General features: G+C 35.9%; 3 protein-coding genes across 4 annotated transcripts in view; 1 reads left to right on the top strand and 2 right to left on the bottom strand.

The window, feature by feature from the left end:
• The window catches only part of LOC127853811 (organic cation transporter protein-like), a 289143-nt gene that overhangs the window by 74014 nt on the left and 192258 nt on the right, over positions 1-22871 (bottom strand). The gene's annotated exons all lie outside the window — the stretch shown is intronic.
• LOC127853818 (uncharacterized) overlaps positions 1-22871 on the bottom strand; it is a 289097-nt gene that overhangs the window by 97587 nt on the left and 168639 nt on the right. The gene's annotated exons all lie outside the window — the stretch shown is intronic.
• LOC127853813 (tyrosine--tRNA ligase, cytoplasmic-like) lies at positions 1485-22489 on the top strand. The gene is made up of 13 exons (XM_052388604.1): positions 1485-1597; positions 7217-7285; positions 8028-8174; positions 9675-9850; positions 10068-10197; positions 15318-15398; positions 15987-16221; positions 16883-16968; positions 18856-18988; positions 19433-19533; positions 20385-20578; positions 21086-21221; positions 21833-22489. Exons 2-13 carry the CDS (start codon positions 7217-7219, stop codon positions 21941-21943), a joined length of 1599 nt encoding a protein of 532 aa, XP_052244564.1. The 5' UTR covers positions 1485-1597; the 3' UTR covers positions 21944-22489.

Raw genomic sequence — 22871 nt, 5'->3', positions numbered from 1 at the left:
CACAAGCACACTGTATCCAAGTCGAATACCAATCCAAAAACACACAAACACGGCACCTGAACAGGACACATCGACAGGGAATGAAACCTCTCAGAAGGATCTCAGTAAGACACTGACAAACAACCAGATTCTCATGTTATCATCTGATATGTCGTTATCGTGAGTTACTGTCTTGAAGTTCGATACTTATGAAATACAATGTCCGCTTGTGAAAAAGAATTAGTTGTTAATCCAGGTTCACTCAAGCCATCGTATCCATTCACAGGGACCTGTTTCAAGCGATTTCATGTACAAGTTCTTACATCCTTATTCATGAAGCACACAGTATATAAAGATATATAATTGATACGATAGAGAATATTGAAAGTACAAAATTACATTGTATATAAATATTTATTATATACCTGTTTAATGCTTTAAAAAATACAGGTTGTATCAATTGTTGAAATAAAATAACCCGTATTACGCTACTCGCTGTTTCCAATTCCGTATAACCATACTAGCCGGACTACTTCGACCCATTTAATGACGTCACATTACGCGCACCGAAAATATTTTATATTACGAAATATATTACGTAGTACATCGTGTGACGTCATTTCTGTGACGAAACACAATAGTTTTATCTAAACTTTATGGAATTTAAGGACCTGTCGGACGTGGTGCTTTTTAACAGTTAACTATTTGTTAAAAACATTGAACGAATTCAAAACGTATTTTGGAGTGTGTTTTTATCATGCATAAATGTATATTTCGATATGAATACAATAAAATAGTGTGGTTTAAACTAAGTTTCGATAAAGACATGGAAGATAGAAGTGGAAGTGCATATTGTTTCAACGTTTTTGCTATAAACATCGGATTAAAGTTATTAAACGCCGTCTCTCGTGTGATACGTCATCACACAAGCCACTCGAGTGATACAAACTCTTGGAACAATTGACTAGCGTAATATTCCGTGTACTAGTATATTATATAGGAGAGTCCGTTGAGGGTTAGAGCATATAATTTACATCGCGGTCAAGTTTTGCACTGAGGCTGAAGGCCGTGATTGACATCACTCTTCAAAGGAGGAAATACTCATATTACCCCCGAAATATGGCGTTGATAATTATTTTATTTTATAGAAAAAAATCCGTAATTCTTCACAACATAGTTATGCTTATAATTATGCAGATTTTATTTTAATATAAAATTAATATTAAATTAACATCCTTAAAATTCCCCCAATGTGTTACATTGACAGTTCCAAGGGGGTGATCGCAGATTTTATCTTTTTATATGGGCAGTATGTGTCTTGTTACATAAGTGATGAATAAGAACATGAATTTCTCTCTTAATAGTGTTTCTGGACTTACAGTGTTTGCTTTATTTTATAAACCGTTTGCAATCAGCAATTAAACAGAATATAAAGGTTTTTGGAACCAGTTACATTATTACGCGTTACTATATTTTGAGACCGTTTAAAACGTCGTTTGTAATTCACATGAAATGTCGTAAAATTATAAAATACCACTTTTCAACTGTAAACTTGCCACATTTCCGGGTGATGCAAACATATGTCATACTGGTTTTAACATTTTGAGTTACACTGGAGGTAACAAATAATAAAGATATATGCAATTTAAAGATAAAATAATGAAATATGTATAACTATATATCACTAAGAAACTTTGTGTTGATTTTTCTCCGTTAAATTGAAAAAAATACAATCAACTGATTGTATATACGGATAATACATATATTTCGGATACGTAATTTTTTATGATATGTTACTCTCACCCTGGCGGTTTTTGAGCAGCGCCTCTGTAGCTAAAGAAACTTCAGCGTACAGTTTATATAGTATTGACAGTCGCGCCAGTCAAAAATCATAAAAAGCGACATTTAAAGTTATGGTAGCCAGAACTAGCGCCTCTGTTGTGCCTTAATTTTCAAATCGATGTTGCCGCGTGCTTCATTTTATGGTCTTGGTAAGCCTTTGCAAGATCTGATCTGAATGATGTTTTGTCATTCTGCGTATGATAAATCAAATAATGAGCTCAGGGCTTTCCTTTGACCCGAGCTCCCGGGTTTTGACATTTGAAAATTACAGAAGACCTTTGTTTGACTCGTGAGAAAATTACGTCATGCATCATATTTGACCCGGGGGAATATGCCGACTTGCGTCAACAAGATCAAAAGTTGTTAAGACTAAGTGATAATTGGCTTGGGGCTGACTCCGCCGCTGAGTATCTCTTTTGGTAGACACTTATCCTTATTGCCCGTTTCCAATCATTGAAGCACAAGTCCTCCCAGTAGGCGGAGTTTGGCCCATTTAGAAATCTAGTAATGACCAATTAAAACACTACTGGTTCAATGACATGTGTATCAACATTCCATTATTTATCATAGCGTTTGTTATCAGCTGTTTGCGGAAAAGACATGTATTAAAACCACCGCGTCAGTTTTAATAATATCCAATATTTAATAATAACATCCATATCCACAATACACCAGGCTTCCTGAAAAGGCCGGACCGCCGGTCTTGTCAGGCAAAATTCTTTACGGTCCGGCGATATTTCTAATATCGCCAGTCCTTGAGACAGGCCAAAAAAATTGTGACTAAATACCGAAAAGTCTAATACTTGCCAAGAGAACGAAAACACCCCATTATAATCCCTCTTTTTTGTGAATTTCGAGCCTTTTTGTCATGAAGAACACTAACGTGTCACTAGTTTATTAGAGTGCTCTCCCTTTGTTTGTTTTTTTTTCAAATTTTATTGGTTCGACATATTACCACCTATCCAATTACAAATGTTGTGAAAAAAACTACACATGAAAAAATTTTGTTGCTAAAGTTTCAATGGCGCTAGAAAAGGAAGCTTAGCGATGAGGAAAAAAAATTTGTAGGAATATGAAGCAAAACAAGTAAAAATAACTTTTCAAAGTAGTGGAAGTCTGACAGAAGTTGGCTGCATTATGACGAGTCACAATCAATATGTTTTGTGACGTATGTTGAAACGATTTAATACGGTGCAAGTCTACTAATCAATGCGTAGTCATGTTATGTTATTTTGTTTTGAGTCTGACTATAATTTAAAGCTGTTGTCCATCATACACTCTAATCACAAGAACACGCAAACGTTTTGTTTTACTTTATCGAGTGTACATGTACACAGGCTGCACATTGCAATAAATATGAGTTACCGTAAAACGTTGTGTATAACGCGCATTTATGTATAACGCGCATCTACTTTTTAAAGCTAAAAAATCGGGAAAAAAGTTTTTGAAGCAAAAAAATCGGGGGAAAAATTCCGTACCGCAGGCTAACTGAAAATCGTTATATTTACATTACCGATCTTACTTATTCTTTTATTGCTTCAATTATAAATTATTTTTAAGACGATAACGATACAACTAGTTGGTGTTTTTTTTAATCATATTATGCGTAAAAATAAATGTTTGGATTTAAATGAATTATGCATGAAATGCACACTTTCCAAGAGGATACCATCAAGGTTTTCATCATATGTCTCCGAAGTAACTGTCCACGATTTTATCGTGGAGTACACATAACGGATGGATTAGTTATAACTAAGAAACTGACATTATTGATTGGTATTGTCACCTGGTTATTCATGCATGACTAATTCACAACCGCGCGTTTTATTTACAATGCCAATATCATGCGTTCTTTTCGAGTGTCTAAAATTGACAGGAGACTTTAACGACTCAAACTTCTCAACACCATCACGACATTACCGGCGATAAACAAACAATGGAGTTGTGAAGCCGTTTGCCGGTTCGCATGTTTTGATAATAGCCCAGCTACACAAAACTTGACAGGTAACGCAAATTGCTCAATAATCACATCCTCAATCTTGACAAGACGTATGAAAACGTGTAAACAAACACAGCATCAATTTTATTAACACATTTGAAAAGCAAGAAAAATAATCTTAAATATATCGGGAAATACCTTGCCGACATACTATTGTAAATCGACAAGTGCCCCCAAATAAATTGTGTAACCCTAGTACAGTAGGGTATAATATTGTGGGAAAAGTAAACAATAACATTTAAATAAAAATGGCTTCCTCGTTTTTCATTCTCTTCTTCAAATTTATTTGATTTCAATGCTCTGTACGTACCTGAAATAATAGAAAATATATATGTTAACTTTATAATGTTTGTTCATCTTATTCAGATCGTCAATATAACACTATTATTAACATAGTTACAGTTAAAACACCGGAAAACAGAATGATGCGAATTACCGCTACTGGGTAACTGACAGCGAAAAAATGTCTTGGCATGGCTGAAGTTGTGCATAACGCGCATCAAGTTTTTAAAATGAAATTTTGGGGTAAAAAAGTGCGCCTTATACACAACTTTTTACGGTAAACTTTACTTAATTCTTCAATTATAAACTCGCGCTGTTCGGTCAGGTGAATTTTTGTCTGGACAGGCAAACTTTTCCATCAGCCTGTCCGGTTGACAGGCACTTTTTGGTACTTTCCAGGAAGCCTTGATACACTCTAAAGCATTTTTTTAGAAATACTTCCACAATATGTCAGAATGTATTTCCAAAGCTTAATACACCCAACCTTGTTTTACTTCATGTTTGCTTCATTCAAATACGCCTGAAAGTTATGCTGATATAATTATGTACTGTCTACAACGTCACATTACACACTTGGCATCAGAGTTGCTAAAAATAACCATAGAACTGGTATAACTGACCTTGTGACAAAGTGACACATTTGGATGCTGCATGTGCTAACTGATAACAACATTGGCTTGATAATTGACCATTTGAGACGGCATAGAAAAACGGCGTGTTTGTCGCAAGAAAAAACCCATTCGGCACTATCAGTGGATCTAATCTACAAAAAAGTAATCGCCATGCAAACAGCAATCCTGAGCATCTAGATATGGTTTGTGGAAGACAAATGATTAAGTCTAAAAAACTTTCAAGGATGTAATTGAGGATTATAATCAGAAAGCGGAAAATGCGGAGTCTTAGGTACATTGTATAATTGTAATTTGTCTATCTTGTGCTTTTAACGTAGCGTCAAAAATGCTTTGAATACTGTAGTAAAGCGCATTTGCGTGCTTGATAACAGTTCAGTGTTCATGTTTTATTGTTTAATTATGAACAGATATATGAATTGTACATGGTTGGCACCAATCGACCGCCCCCGGTTTTAACCGGTGGTTTTTACCGGTTAAAACCGCCCCGGTCAATACTCCCAAAGTGGTCATTACTGGTCAATACTGGTCGATTGAACTTTACCCCCAATTTTGATTAATATTCCATGCTAAATTAAACAATCTTGATAATATAAATTAAACAGACATGTTGCCAATAATGTCTTAAGCTATTAAAACACTTTTTTATACCTGTTCATGCAATTTGTAGGCCAATCTCTCAAAATTTTGCAAATGAGTCAAGTTGGTCACTTGGATTTTGCTGGTCGATTGGTGTTTTTTTTTCAATTCTAACGAATTATGAATGCTCAGAAAATTCTGTGCTTGATTCAACAAGAACCTGTCAATTACATTGTATTAGTTGTTCCTCATGCCCCACTGTCTCCACAGTCTTTCACAGTCTTCAAACCTATACAGGTTAGGGCATCCAAAACTGAAAATAGGGCCTTACATGGCACCTTGACACAACCCTTACTTGTCATGTATTCTTGCCTGGATTTCTTTAACAAAATAGTGAAAAAATATTTTATTTTACCATTGATATAAAAAAAACTTAATAAGAAATAATTATTAAAAGAAAGAAATAATTTAAAGAAGAGTCTAGAGTAGACCCACAATTGGTAAACATTATTTGTTGCCAAAATCAAGAACTTTGATTGCTTATTCATTTAAAGACCAATTGAACTTTGAAATAAGAAAACCCTCTTAATATAGAAAGGAGACAAGTTAGAAGTAACTATTAAATTAATAACATTAATAGCAAGATATCTCCCTAAGGGCAGATTTGCTTCATTGTCACTATCAGAGACATACCAGTGCATGCATTTTATTACCAATTAAGGCTTAGGGGCCAGATCATTTATGATTCTAGAAACCACAAGAGTTCTGTTTGTCCATCAGCTTATCAAATAGATATATCAATAGATCAGTGAAATACTATGGTAACTACAATAGTAATAATACTTCAGTAACAGATGTGATACACTGAGATAAAGATATTGCCTTAGTTCTTATGTATTTGAGACCGTTTCCATAAATAATAAAGAAGTATTGTTTACAGCTTTAAAGCTTTTTTTACAATAGATAACTCAAAAAAAGTTTATCAATTACAGAATAATGATTGATTTTATTATAGAATAGCTTAAATTCTTCCTTTGTCATGTTAAAATGCTACAATTTTCAATCGACCAGTATTGACCAATAATGACCAGTATTGACCGGTTTTAACCGGGTATTGACTGCCGGCCCGGTCAATACTCAATTGACCGGTCAATATGCCAACCCTGGAATTGTAACAAAACACAATCAACTGGACGCCAGAGGTTATGTACACGTTTAAACATAAATTTGGCATCTGTTTCAACGACCTGAAAATTTTTGTTCAAATCGTGCTTCCACGTCCGAATTTTATGACTAAAACTGTACAAACTTTTTGTGATTTATCAAACATTTTGTACACAATAATCATTTATTAATTTTCAAGTGCCCTGTGCAGCGACAAGATTATATTAATGATTTATTGTGTTATTGTCCCCTACTGGTTTCACCGGAGGGGACTTACGGTTTGCGCTCTTTCTGTCTGTCTGTCAGTCAGTCACACTTTTCTGGATCCTGCAATAACTTTAAAAGTTCTTAATATTTTTTCATGAAACTTGAAACATGGATAGATGGCAATATAGTCATTATGCACGTCATTTCATTTTGTTCCTACATCAAAAATTCTGGTTGCTATGGCAACAAATAGACTAGAAATACTGCTGAAAATGGTGGTTTTCTGGATCCTGCGATAACTTTAAAAGTCCTTAATATTTTTTCATGAAACTTAAAACATGGATAGATGGCAATATGGACATTATGCGCATGATTTCATTTTGTTCCTACATAAAAAATTCTGGTTGCTATGGCAACAATTAAAAAAATAATCTGACAATGGTGGAATTTCTGACAATGGTGGAGCAGGTAGGGGTCTATATTGCTTGGCAATAGTCTTGTTTAATTTAATGTTAATTCCGTATTAAATTTGTAGATGGCGGATGAAAAAGGTGTTCGGATGACAGAAGATGAGAAGTTTAATCTCATAACTAGGAACTTGCAGGTATCATATTAATGTCTTTATGACTGAATAGCTGGAAGGGATTTAACCCTTTGCATGCTGGGAAATTTGTCGTCTGTTAAAATGTCTTCTGCTGAATTTCTAAAATTAGCATTTTCTTCGATTTTTTCAAAGAACACTATCAGAATAGCAAACAGTTTGGATCCTGATGAGACGCCACGTTCTGTGGCGTCTCATCTGGATCCAAACTGTTTGCAAAGGCCTTCAAAATCTGGTTCCCGCACTGAAAGGGTTAAGTGAATGGAAAAGGCAATGTTGAAAATTCATTTTGTTGAAAACTGCCAAATTTCATTGTGTTTGGCCATATCAGTAGCAAAAAAAAACTACATAAGTGGGCATGGAAAATCCTTCAATAAGTAATAAATAATTAAATAACTTGGATGAATATTTTCTTTTGAACTTATTGCAAAGAATTATTTGATAATAATAAATATAAGTCCATTTGTTTGAAAGTGTTAAAACTTCAACAACCTGGGCCCTTTCTATTAACTAGAAGCACTTCTAGAGTGGAACAAATTTATTTGCAGGGAAACAAAATACTTCATGCACAAAAGAAACAAGGAAAAAGTTGCCAATAAAAACTCTGATTCTTATGTTTGATTTGCTAAAGCAAGACATTTTAAATATTTATTTCTTAATTCCTCTTTAATCATGTGTTATTAGGAACCATTTTAATTGTGAAAGATTATAGTTCTAGTTTGAATGAAGTTTTCTATTTTTACAGGAAACACTAGGAGAGGATAAAATCAAGGCAGTGCTAAAGGAGCGAGACTTGAAAGTGTACTGGGGTACTGCTACCACTGGGAGGCCACATGTGGGATATTTTGTACCCATGTGTAAAATATCAGATTTTCTGAGAGCTGGATGTGGGGTAATAATTATGGTTGTGATTTGATTTTACAGCCATTCTCTCTAGTTTTAGTCATTGCATAACATCAGGGCTGTATTCACCTTCCCATTCTTAGGCTTAAGAATAAAGAATAAACTTAGACTTAACGAAAACCTCTGGCATATATGCAGGTTAAAACTGATGCTCGTATTAAAACAGCTTGTTCATCACTCAGAATTATATAATGATACGTTTAAGTTGCCAATTTAGTCTTTACTGTTAAAGTAACTAAATGAAATTACAATTTAAAGAATATTCGTTATTTTAAGTCTTCAGTCTTAGAATTGATTGTTGCATACGGGCCCAAAGCTTGCTGATATTGTGTAAAGACGTAAATTAAGAAAGTATAGTTCATATAAATATCATGGGCAGTGTAGTGCCAAAGTAAATATTGCACCCCAAGGAGAGTGATGGCCTAAGGTGGATTACTCTTCAAGGGGGGCAATATTTACTATACCCTAAAACAAGGCTATTTGAATTGTTATTATCATACCATAAGTCTGCACATGCTAATCAGTGACGACACTTTCCATCTTAACTGGATCTTGCTAAGAAGAGACATACTTTAAACGAAAAATACCATAACAGCTAAAAGTTTTCCGTGATAAGCCTGTGCAAACTGCACAGGCTAAACTGGGATGACATTTTAGGCATATGCATTAAGCCCAGTTTCCTCAGAACGAGACTCATTTCACGAAAAAATGACCGCTTGTAAGCAGTATAGTGTAATTGATCGGTGGTCAGCAGTATGATTTAATTGACTGTAGGTCAGCAGTATGGTTTAATTGACCGCTGGTCAGCATGATGGTTTAATTGTCCGCTGGTCAGCAGTATGGTTTAATTGACCGCTGGTCAGCAGTATAGTTAAATTGACCGCTGGTCAGCAGTATGGTTTAATTGACTGCTGGTCAGCAGTATGGTTTAATTGACCGCTGGTCAGCAGTATGGTTTAATTGACCGCTGGTCAGCAGTATGGTTTAACCTTTGTCTGCTGGTCAGCAGTATGGTTTAACCTTTGACAGCTGGTCAGCAGTATGGTTTAACCTTTGACCGCTGGTCCGCAGTATGGTTTAACCTTTGACTGCTGGTCAGCAGTATGGTTTAACCTTTGACCCCTGGTCAGCAGTATGGTTTAACATTGACCGCTGGTCAGCAGTATGGTTTAACATTGACCGCTGGTCAGCAGTATGGTTTAACCTGTTGTTGTTTTTTGGAAATTCAGTATAGTTCAAAGTAGTGGCTAAGTTCAAAACTGACATTATCTACCTGTATATGTTATCTATATAGAGATTTTCAATCACTTGTTAGTCATCAATTTTTTTGTCTGTGAAACAAAGAATTATGTAGTAAGACATTAACACACAGCAAGACTGAGCCGGACGTCAATAATCAGCCTGCTGCTGACATAACAACCAGCTAGCAGCGTAAAAATATTACTATTTATAGTAATGTTATTTTTTATGTAAATTATAAACTCTTCAGGTGACGATCCTATTAGCTGACCTCCATGCCTATCTGGACAACATGAAGGCGCCCTGGTCCCTGCTGGCCAAGAGGACCGAGTACTATGAGCACGTGATCAAAGCAATGCTCAAGTCTATCAGCGTGCCTCTGGATAAACTCAAGTTTGTCAAAGGCACAGACTACCAGCTCAGCAGGTGACACACTACTAAACTTTATACAGAAATTTTACATATTTTTGTGTCCATATCAATTCAGATTCGAACATTTTGTGTGTCCATTAAATCATTATATGCAAAAAGAATGTAGAAACATTATATCCCGTTTAACCCTGATTTTGTAATAATTATTGCTGCATTGAATTTTTCACCTTCAAATTCCGATGTGTTCCAATTTGTTTTTGTTTCATTCAAGAGAGTACACACTGGATGTGTACCGGATGTCGTCAATGGTGACGGAGCATGACGCCAGGAAGGCAGGTGCCGAGGTCGTGAAGCAGGTGTCCAGTCCCCTTCTCAGTGGCTTACTGTACCCGGGTCTGCAGGTATATATAAGCAGCCCTCTATGAAAACCGGACTTCATGAATATGCGTAGTGTCGTTCCAGTTTAGCACTGGCCAATGTGAGAAGACACTTTCTGCTTGCATTGAATCTTTTGTGTTAATGAAGTTTGTTCTAAATGAAAATCCAGCCAATGGGGAAAGTGTTGACCCTGATTAGCCTGTGCAATCTGGACCGATACTTTACGCACATGGAAAGCCCAATTTTGAAAAAAATCATTTGAAGAGCTTGTTTCTTTTTTCTTTATTTAAACCTCCATCCTTGACCCAATCAAATAGCTTTACCTTTCTGTATATTATTAATCAGTTGTGAAAATCCTGATCAGTACTCTGCTGGAGTGTTACAGTTTATATTATTATACCTCACTTTTATTCACAATGCTAAACTCCCATAGGCCATCGTGACATAGAAATACTATCAGACCCAGCAGGAAAAAATTTACCGTCCAAAAAATACTGTGGCCCGCTACCTTAGCAATGACGTGCCACCAGAGGGAAAAAAAGTACTGTCCAAAACATACTGACGCCCACTACCTTAGCAATCACGTGCGGAATGGTAAAAATTTATACTGTCCCATTCGCGCATGAGCAGCACATAGCTTTGCATTTCCGTTGTATTTGGATATTTAAAATATCTATTGCAGCTGAAACTGTGCTGTATAATAGATTAATGCCATTATTTAAGCTTTGACAGGAGTCATACAAAAATTCAATTTAGTATAAACGAAACGCTTACCTCAATGGCAATTTTAATCTAATGCTAATAACAATAGTGTCTGTTCTTAAGGTGTTATGCATGACAAACACACAATCCGAAATACATTTTGGATTCGTTCGATGCTTTAAACATATATTTTAGTGTTAAAAAACCACCACGTCAATATTGTTGTCCCAAAATGTTTCGTCACCGAAATGACGTCACACGAGAACGTCATAAATTGCGTAATCAAGTGATGAAAATAAAATATGGAAAGCTGGTTCGGTAATATAATTTTTAAAGAAATAATTGATGACTAAGAAAATTGATTTTGCTCTGCATGAAACTCTGAACCACTCAACATATTAATGGTTGTTCATTGCTGAAATTAAAAACAATTATTGAATATTTAAATTGTTCATGGTTCATATAAATTGTTCATGTTTGAATAGTTTGTTCGGTATAATAAAATAAATATTACATGTCTGACAGGGTGACTGTAAATTTGTCAACTTTCGGAAAAATACTGTCAACCTTGGCTTTGCCTCGGTTGACAGTATTTCCTCAAGTTGACAAATTTACTGTCACCCTGTCAGACATGTAATATTTATATATTGAACAGATCTAATGGCTCAGAATCAATTTAAAGCGTAAATGGTATGTTCTAAATGGCTTACCATGTACCGTTTCGGATTAAAGTCATGTATTGTAAGTACAATATTATTATCAGTGTCCGACAAATTTCTTATTTTTCAGGTAGCCCACTGGGCTACCAATAAAAATATTTGGTAGCCCATAAAATTTTCCTACAAAATGATAAGAGGCAGGTTTTCATCTTTATTTTATTTCTTCATTTACATATACATAATATGTATACATACATATACATAAAACAGCAAGTAATCTGATGTACACAGTCAATATCGTAAATTAATGTTACAGTACAGGCACCGTGTACTTAAATGTAAATGTACCAAAGAAAATCCTATACTACATGTAGATATTACATGTATGTGCACATGTATGTGTACTTAAATTCGGACAGCACGTTAAGTCGTAAACGTAAATAAAGCGTTTAGATGATCAATACGATTGACTCGTATGGTGTTAATCAATGCAATTGCCCTTTTTAACAACAAATACCGAGTTTCAAGAAATCAAGAGTATTAAATCATTTATTTACTTGTGTCCGACTTTAAGTACTGTCCGAATTTACGTAATGCATCCGTATGTTACGACACTTGTGTGCAGTCAGTATACAATACAATAATGAAGGAACTGATACAGCGTAACGGTAACGATACAACGTGTTTACATGATATTTTATTAAGAGAAAATGTCAATGCTAAATAATTCGCGAGATACCCCGGTACTTTAGTTGAAATTCACAACGAAACTTTTAATGGAAATTAAATTATCTCAATGCTGTACCCGCTACGAAATTTTTATTTACAAATAAATACACCAACGCCAATTTTCGCGTGCTTTTTATCAGGACAAAGAAATTCATTTCTTACATGTAGAATTTTGTAACCTAAAATAGCTGTACACAACGCGTGCAAACCGTGGCAGGTTATTTACGCATGTTGCAATACAACGGTCCTGATTGGGAGCTTATTTCATCGTATCTTTAAATAGAACCATATTTTTTTATGCCGAAATTCATTTGACATTTAAGAAAATTTCAAACGTTTGTGTTTATGACTCTTATCGTCTATATTACCCACCCATAATTTGGTTTAAAAAATATAGATCGGGCATATATGGGATTATTGATTAACAGTCGATTAATCCAATTAATAATTGACAATGCAAACTAATTAGCAGGTGTAAACCGCGTTCACAAAGTTGTCATTAATATTCTGTTTCGGTTTCGTTACCGTTTTGAAGAATCCGCTATTGTTTTGATTTATTTAATGTTTGGCGCACTTGGATATTTAACGACATCAAAAACGTTGTCGCTATTACTAGGGCTGTCACGATTCACCGGTATACCGGTATATCGCGGTGCATGTCGTGAAAAAAATCGCACCGCGGTACGGCGTTGCCGCACCGGTTTTTTTAATATTATTATATTAGCACAGATATAAATACATTACATAATTATTTTGATATAGATATCGTTTTGAAACATGTAGAATCGATTCAAAAGGGCTAAATAAATAATCCGTTAATATCCAGGTCAAGCAAGCGCTTCCACTTGTAGATGTTTAACTTTCACGTTTAAAATACGGCGATGTATGGGTCCGTACCTTTTTTGGAATTAGGGACAGATTTCATTTGCAAATAAGTTCATAATTATCAAAAAGATGTTTATTCTATTTCTTATTTTCTTTCTTTAGTATACGATCGTTCAAAGCATGGCACTTCCGAATCATGTTATCTTAAGATTCTGAATAAGTCGAGGAAGAGTCAGAACGCTACGGATTTTCAATACTGGGCCCGCTGACTCCGCATTTTGAACATGCCCTTGAAGCGTTCGATTTACACAGATCGTAGTCACAGCTTTTGTTAACAACATGGCGGACATTTTAGAAAAAGACGCGAACAATAACAATGACTACTTCTATCAAGTTTATTACAGTTTCTTTTACAGTTTCTAGTCATACTATGATACCAGTGTTTTCTGATTATTGAGTTTAATAAAGTTTGTAAAACTTGTTATTCTGCTGTTTTCTTCACAGATACATATTCTGTAAAATATCGCGGTACGTACCGCGATACAGTGTTGCCGTACCACGATATACCGCGGTACGCTCACGGCGTATCGTGACAGCCCTAGCTATTACTCATTGTTGCGGTTAACAAAGAATTCCAAACTGCGAAATGATGTTGCATCATGTGCGCCAACTTTTTTTTTTAATCAGAGTTTATTTACAGGTCCTACCGGCCTCTTCACGAGGTCTTTGAGGTCCGACCTGCATGTGCGCCAACTATCCAACCGGCTCGCATTATATTATTAGCATACGACAAATGTTGATTCTGATTGGATGATTAAAATACACTGTTACTGTTTAAGACATTACCGCAAGTGATCGGTGACTGATTAGATAATTGATTGCACTTTGTTATCGGATTATAAGCAATAAACAGTGTACAAACACATGGTCAGCGTGTTTATTCTACGTATGTCTGTCAATAAACCGGGCTACCGCTCTTATAGATTTATAGTATCCCGGCGGGCGTCAGCTGGAAAATTTCAGTAGCCCGATGAAAAATTTCGGTAGCCCCCGGGCTCCGGGCAATGGATTTGTCGGACACTGTTATTATTTATTACTCGGTAATACCAATTTATGGTCTTATTTTAACCACTGTACTTATTATTATACTCATGCAGGGAGGGTGTATTCTGGAGCCTTCTTATTTTTTGCTTGATAGGTGTTTTGCATTTAAATTTGTTCTTAGAGCTAATTTTTTTCACATTTCTAAAGTGATTAAATTGAAACTTTAAATATGTCATCATAATGAAATGTATAATTGCAACACTAATTTTTCATCCTCAGTTATTCAAACATTCCTGAGTGATTCGCCCTTGGACTTAGCTGACAGAGTAATATCTGCATAAAGAATATACGAGTCGTGTTCTGAGAAAACTGGGAATAATGCATGTGTGTAAAGTGTCGTCCCAGATTAGCCTGTGCAGTCCACACAGGCTAATCAGGGACGACACTTTCCGCTTTTATGACATTTTTTGCTTAAATGAAGTCTCTTTTTAGCAAAAATCCAATTTAGGCGCACGTACATTATGCCCAGTTTTCTCAGAACACGACTTATATGTTTGTGGAGCCAACTACAACAACATTTCTCAAGTGACTGTCTAAAGTGAAGCTTTAAATATGTCATCATAGTGAAGATAAGTTGTGCAAGACACTTTTCATCTCGGCTCCAGTGATGAACACTTTCTTGAGTATTTTTCCCTTAAAAGCATGTCACAATTTATTTGGGTGAATTAGTCTCGTTTGTGTTAAAGCTTTTGTAAATCTATCGGTACAATTTGTCAGCCAGGCCTATATTTTGCTTTAGAAGTTTGTATTAGTCCCTGTAGCAATTTACAGCAAAACAGAGTGTCATATGCCTGTAACCGCGTTATTTTTTTCTGGCCAAATTTTGGTCCAAAGTTCGGCCCCATTTCTGATCTCACTAATTATAATTTTTTCCTCCAATGACTGCCTAAAATTCCCAAGTAAAGGTTTTTCATACAAATGAATTTATAAAGAAATTTCAATATTAATGGTATTTTAAGATTTTATTCTTTTTTTATGTATTTGTTAGTAAAATAGAGCAACACCAACTTTCCTATTATAGTCAAAACGACACTATTGCCCAATCCAAACAGCCCTGGCCCCGTTTCCAAAATGATAATAAAACCCCACTGCTGTAAATTGTATGTGGGCTGTTTGCTCGGCAGGCCCTGGATGAGGAGTACCTGGACGTGGATGCCCAGTTTGGAGGTGTGGACCAGCGCAAGATCTTCACTTTTGCAAAGAAGGTCGTTACCACTCAGAAACCCATTTTGATCTTTAGATAATCATATTGAATTAAATATCTTTCTTACTATATTCATGTCTTTAAGTCTTTATTTGAAATTTTGAGATACTGATAGCAGCAAACAGCAGAAAACCTGAACAGACTGCAAATTAAACGCGCTGTTCTGCTTTTATGCTGGTTGCATAGTCATTTTCAATTTGCAACTGAGCAGGCAGGGATTGAAGACATTATCATATAACTACAACTGATCCTTCTGAAACTTTAACAACAGTCCAGACCAGTCCAGACAGCTTTTCATTGATGGAGAAAAGCTGGATCAAATGTGGTTTGTGACAAAATGCCAATTGACAATAGATTGCTTGCATAGTATTTTTCACAAAAATGTGTTTGTGCGAAGTATTAATTGATTTGTTATGCATTCTTATGCCATTTAAAAGATCACAATCACAATAGACAAAACATTCTATGACAAATTAGTTCTGTTTTTGCTAAAAGCAATTTTATTTTCATGAAATGCTCTTGTACTCCAGTAAATGCTGGATTTACCTTTCCAAACGGTCAGTTAATGATTGCAGACAATTGCTTTCAGTACATGCCACATTTGGGCTACAAAGAAAGGGCCCATCTCATGAACCCCATGGTCCCTGGGCTTACTGGTGGGAAAATGAGTTCATCGGAAGAAGACTCGAAAATCGACCTACTGGACTCGAGTGCACAATTGAAGAAGAAGCTCAAAAAAGCGTTCTGTGAGCCAGGAAATGTGGAGGAAAATGGCATCTTGGCATTCTGCAAATCTGTGTTATTTCCACTGTCCAAAACAGGAGGTAACTTGATTGTTTTTATTGCAATTACCAGTGTTGCTGCATTATTTGAGTGAAAGTGAAAAATAGAAATGGAACAAATAAACTAAGTGTTTATATACATATATATTTATATATATATATATATATATATATATATATATATATATATATATATATATATATATATATATAAATAAATAAATATATATATATAATTTTTTTTTCTTATATCACACAGTTAAGTTTGATCAGAAGCTGATTAATATTCAATAAATCAATTCATGTGTTGGTTATATTTAACTTCACTTGCTTACAATTATATTCATTATTATATTATAAACATTATAGGAGAATATCAATGTATTCATTGTATATCATTGGCCTATTTAAACTCAGTCTGTTGCCTTCGTAGATCCAGTACAAATTGTGTCGGGGGGGGGGGGGGGGGGGGGGGTTTAATGAATCCTTCCACTGTGGGGTTCAAACTTATGACCTCTCGGTCGCTAAATTCCTTTCTGCTGTCCGCTAAGTGACTGGAAGGTCCCATGTTCAATACCCACTCTTGGATCTCAAGCTCTTTCTAAAGTACTGGTTCATCCATGAAAAAACTACTCTATAAAGCCGAAGCTTTTTAAGCAATTGAGCTTACGTAAATATGTTGAAGTTAATTTTCTCTCAACAGAGTTTGTTGTGAAAAGATCTGAGGAGAATGGTGGTCCAGTAACCTTTGCTGATTACAAGGCACTGGAAGAGGCATTTGCCAAACAGGTAAACATGTTTATAGTGCATATTAATAGAAGGTAATTGTTCAGCCCAAAAGAAGCACAAGTAAAAATGGTTTATGTGTTTTGTGAGTTTTCTCAAATGTTTGTCATCATACTTTTTAAACACAATATGATGCAATCTAACCAGTTCCTGGTACTTGCTTTTTTATTTTTTATTTCAAATCACTCTATTTAAAGTGTCCATAGTTGTGTGGGGTGTTGTGTCGACTTAAAATTTAAGCTTTTTACCTCTATAGAGGCTAAATTTTTCTGATGAAACTTTGTCAAAATTTTTATCTTCACTATAGCAAGGGTTATCTTGACATTGTCTTGGTTGAGTTTTAATCTGTGCCCTTGAGCATGGCTACTTTATGTGTGACAAAATGGTGCGATTTAATTTTTAGTCTCTTTTTCAACAAAGCTCAATGTAATATTTGTCACATACATGAAGCATAATTAGAAATCCCCACTCTTTTTGGAGATAAAGTGGGGATTATGTGGTTATCTCCAACGTCTGTCAGTCCGTCCTGGCCGCTATCTCCTCCTACACTATTAGCACTAGAACCTTTAAACTTACACACATGGTAGCTATGAGCATATGTGCGACGATGCACTATTTGGAATTTTGATCTGATCCCTGGGTCAAAAGTTTTGGGGATTGGGGTGGGGCCGGGTTAGAGATTTTCCTGTGACTGCGATTCGAAAAAGGCTCTGTGTCCTTTCAGATATTGCTTTTATATTTGGTGTGCATGTGTATCTAGACAACACCTTTTTATGCGCATACAACTTTTTACCCCTTTGACCTTGACCTTGAGGTCAGCGTTCAGGTGTCCAAATCTGCCATTCAAAAAAGGCTCGTAATTACTGTGTCCCTTCAGATATTGCTTTCATATTTGATAGCATGTGTATCTGGACAATACCTTTCCATGCGCATGAAATTTTTGAACTTGGGGTCCGCGTTCAGGTTTTGAAATCTGCGACTGCGATTAAAAAAAAGCTCATAATGTCTGTGTCCCTTCAGATATTGCTTTCATATTTGGTACGCATGTGTATCTAGACTAGACCTTTCCATGCGCATACAATGTTTGACCCCTGTGACCTTGACTTTGAACTAAAAGCGTCCGCGTTTAGATTTTGAAATCTATTATGTGGTTATCTCTGCCGTCTGTCCGTCCTGGCCACTATCTCCTCCTATACTATTAGCACTAGAACCTTGAAACTTACACACATGGTAGCTATGAGCATATGTGCGACAGTGCACTATTTGGAATTTTGATCTAACCCCTGGGTCAAAAGTTAAGGGGGTTGGGGTGGGGCCGGGTCAGAGATTTTCTTTAATTTTAATGTCCCCCACCACTTTAGTGGGGGACATATTAATTTTGCCCTGTCTGTTGGTTTGTTTGTTTGTGTGTTTGCGTCAAACTTTAACATTTGCCATAACTTTTGCAATATGGAAGATAGCAACTTGATATTTGGCGTGCATGTGTATATCATGGAGCTGCACATTTTGAGTGGTGAAAGGTCAAGGTCATCCTTCAAGGTCAAAGGTCAAATATATAGCTTCAAAGCGGCGCAGTAGGGGACATAGTGTTTCTGACAAACACATTTCTTGTTTAGGTTATTTTACATTAACTTCTTCATTTCTACACTGATTTACTTCAATTTGATACTGAACATCTCGTATGACAATACGGTCAATCTCAACTATGCATGGCCCCATTACCAACCCTGGGGCGCCCCTGGGTCAAACATGCGGCGTGGGGATACAAGTCAGCCTCTGCCGCGCCATTTCTAGTTAATAATTATATTTGCTTATTGACCAATTGAGAAGGATTTTTATGTAAATTTCTAAAATGTCTAGTCTGAGAGATCTTGTTCATGTTGTGTACAGGAGCTGCACCCAGGTGATTTGAAGGCAGCAGTCGAGGCCTATCTGAACTGCCTGTTGGAGCCCATCAGGAAGGAGTTTGATACCCCAGAGCTAAAGAAACTCACAGCGGAAGCTTACCCCATTGAAAAGAAAAGTGTGTGAATTTAGGGGAAAATATTCACCTTTTTTGTCTGCTAATGTATGGTTTGTTAAATACAAAGTGCAAAGGATACATGTTACCACAAATTTAATTGATGGTTTTATTGGTTATTAAGAAATAATTACAAAATTCATTTTCAAATCATTCCTACTTTTGCAAATGTTATCACATATTGCTGTCAAATGCAGTTTAGCCCTCTTTGGAATTTCAAAGTAATTATTTTGTAAGAATAAAGTCAGGTGCAGCTTAAAATGAATGTCTTATTTTATTGAATATTATCTTATTTGTAATTTCATGAGGCCCTTGAAACCCAACAGGGCCTACAGTTCTTCTTTGCAAATAAGTTTGATTGGTCCATCTTGTTTTTAAGGGATGAACTCCTAAAAGTAGAATTTTTAATTTTTGACTGGTTTCTAAGCACACCTGTGTATCTTACAGAGGGAGCTGGCAATGCGGCCAGTGCAAAGGAGGGTAATACAGAAGAGTTGTCTCCCTCCAGACTGGATTTAAGAGTGGGAAAGATTCTCAAAGTTGACAAGGTGAAGATTACATCATGTTTTTGTTATTTTATTGTTTGCACCTTATTGTCTAGGTATTTCTGGATGTGTAAATAATCACTTTGTCATATATGCCCTAAAATGAATATTATTAGATCAGTCCTTACTAGTCGGATGTATAACTTGTGAATGGATATCTGATTATCTATTACCAACCCAAAAAATTAGCATCTGGTTGTGTGTTACAAATTTACAGTGCCCTTGGTGGATGTTTATTAGGTCGGCTGTTTTCGGAGAAAACCAGAGGTATTGTCATAGCCAGCTCGTCGTGTCCGTCGTCGTGTCGTTCGCTTTGTGCTAAAACCTTTACATTTTGTCAAGGTTTTGAACATTGGCTCTAAAATCAAAGTGCTTCAACCTACAACTTTGAAATTTGTATGTAGCTGCACCTTGATTAGTTCTACATGCCACACCCATTTTTGGGTCACTAGGTCAAAGGTCAAGATCAAAATAAAAATCTGACAAGATTTAATTTATTCTAAACTGCACCTGCAGCCGATCGTGGCACCCGTTATGCGGTGCTCTTGTTTTAAAACCTGTAACTTCAATGTACCTGTCTCTTAATATGTGTGACAAATTGCAAAGTTTTTCATAATTCTAAGTATGCACAATAGTAACACAGAAACAAATATTTTAAAGCATTAGTTGAAATGTTCACTGAAATTAGTGTAGCTCTTATAAACTTAATGTAAACTTATTCAACAGTTATACATCATACCATCTATATAGGTACAGGTTGCAATGAATTCTAGAGATGTCTGAATCATGTCAGTATTTTGTTCAGCTATAGAAAACACTTAACATTCAACTGTTGAATACATTGTATATTATAGCATCCTGAGGCCGATTCCCTGTTTGTTGAGACTGTAGACCTGGGGGAGCAGGAAACCAGAACAGTAGTCAGTGGACTGGTTGGTCTCTACCCTGCAGACAAACTGCAGGACAGACTGTGCATTTTCCTGTGCAACTTGAAACCAGTCAAAATGAGGGGTGTCATGTCCTCTGCCATGTTGATGTGTGCCTCAGTGTAGGTGTTTTGTTACAAATCTGTCAGTGATAAAGTTTAAGAAATCTAGGTAACCCTGCGCACACATAATTTGACTTAGTATAAATGTGCACATAATAAATGAATACAAATAAAAAACACTCCCATACTAATACACATCTCAAATAAGTTTATGTTATTAGGAGAATTTACTTTATAATAAAAAAATAGTGTGAGGTACTATTGTTAAATTGCTATTAAACTACGGTACATTTACATGTTAACCTCAATCTGGGAAAATTGGGCACTATGCATGTGCGTAAAGTGTCGTCCCAAATTAACCTGTGTCATTTGCACTACACTTTCTGCCTCTGAATATTTTGCTAAGAAGAGACCCCCTTTAAATGAAAAACACTATTAAATCAGAAAATTATTGTCCATTATTAGCCTATGTGGACTGCATAGGCTAATCTGGGACTACACATTACGCACATTCATTAAGCCCATATCAACACACACCTCACGTCCCGGTGTGTTGACCTGTTCCAGGCAGGAGCCCCGTTCAGTAGAGCCCCTGACCCCTCCTGAAGGCAGCAGTCCGGGGGACAGGGTGTTCTTTGAAGGTCACAAGGGTGAACCCGATGAGCAGCTCAACCCCAAGAAGAAAGTCTGGGAGAAATTACAGGTGCGATTTTCATAGGTTTCTTAGACTGCAAACTTGTTTAGTGCCACAAGATGCATTCATTAGAATTTCATGTGAAGTGGTATGGAAGTACCTTTTAGCTTTCAAAGGACAATTATTTACTACATAAATGGTGTTTATAATTTTCATTGTTTGGGAGAAATTACACATGTTTTTTTTTCGATAGATTAAGCAAAATTATCAATACACAAACAAAAATATTGCCATGAAAAAGATATATCACCATGCACAGAAAATACAAATTTCTAAAAAAAAAATGGTACTACCGGGTATTTTAAAAACAAACAAAACAACATTTCAGAATTTCAAGGAAAAAACAACATCATACTGCTGTTCTGCATGTTACAGCTCTTAAGCCGCAGCGCTGAACTGTAGTTTGTTCCTTGGGGTTTTATTTAGAATATTCAGGCCTTATAATAGGATAAAAAATGTCCACTATCTAAGAGGTCAATTGCTCTTGTTTTTTGCATCAGCATACTGGCTTTGTCTGAGGTAAGCAGACTTTTTAGGACTTGACTATGTTGGGCAGTAATGTTTGTGTGCAGTAAAATAAATCCTTTACTGATAGTTATACCTTTATCTTTTCTTTCCAGGTGGATCTAAAGACAAGTGACAAACTTGTTGCAGAATGGCAGGGCAACACCATGATGACCAAGCTTGGTCATGTGACGTGTGACTCATTAAAGCACGCTCCTATCTGCTGAGTTTTGATGCAAAAAGAACAGTCTCAAAATCATGGGTTCCTTGTTGATATACATTTACGCTTAAAAGTCGCGTTTTGTTGCTGCAATAAATTAACCATTTACCACTTAAAAACGTATTTTGACACATTTGTAGTCCTTTAGAAAGTTACATTCAATTAAATACCTTTCTTACTAAATTCAAGTTTTAAAGGCTTCTGTTTCAACGCTTAGATACTGATGAGTCGCAAACAGCATAAAACCTGAACAGACTGCGAGTTATTCGCAGGCTGTTCTGGTTTTATGCTGTTTGCATATAGCCATTTTCACTTTGCTTCTGAGTGGGAAAGGGTTAATGTTAGGGTGTTATCAAGTTCTAGTGTTTTATTCTTTATATTGTGTTATGATTGAACAATGGTTGGTTTTAGTGATTGCACTGAACAGTGGCATTTTGTCAGATATATGTATGTTATTTATTGATTTTCTATTGATTTTCATTAGTTACTATTGTCTTTAGTAATGAACAACAATACATATAGTTATTTCAATGAATAAATATACATGTACATACATTGTGTTTGTTCCTTTGATCCATGCTTTGTGTAATTGTGTAGAGGAAATCCATTTGTATGCTCCACCAAAATTTTATTTTGGGGGGGAGCATATAGTCGCTGCTTCGTCTGTGTGTGTCCATTCGTCCGTGCACAATTTTTGTCCAGGCTATTTCTCAGCAACTAATGACCGGAGTTCAATGAAACTTTATGTGAAGCTTCACTACCAAGAGATGTGCATACTATCAGCGGGTTCTGGTCGGATGATAAACTGTACATATAGTGCAATTCTTGTCCCCCCAACTACTGTACTGACTGGAATTCAATGAAGCTTTATGGGAAGCTTAACTACCTTGAGGAGATGCGCATGTTATTTGTGGGTTCTGGTTAGATGATTTATT

Source organism: Dreissena polymorpha, chromosome 12, assembly GCF_020536995.1.
Source record: "Dreissena polymorpha isolate Duluth1 chromosome 12, UMN_Dpol_1.0, whole genome shotgun sequence".
NCBI lineage: Eukaryota > Metazoa > Mollusca > Bivalvia > Myida > Dreissenidae > Dreissena > Dreissena polymorpha.
This window is presented reverse-complemented; position numbering and strand designations above follow the sequence as displayed.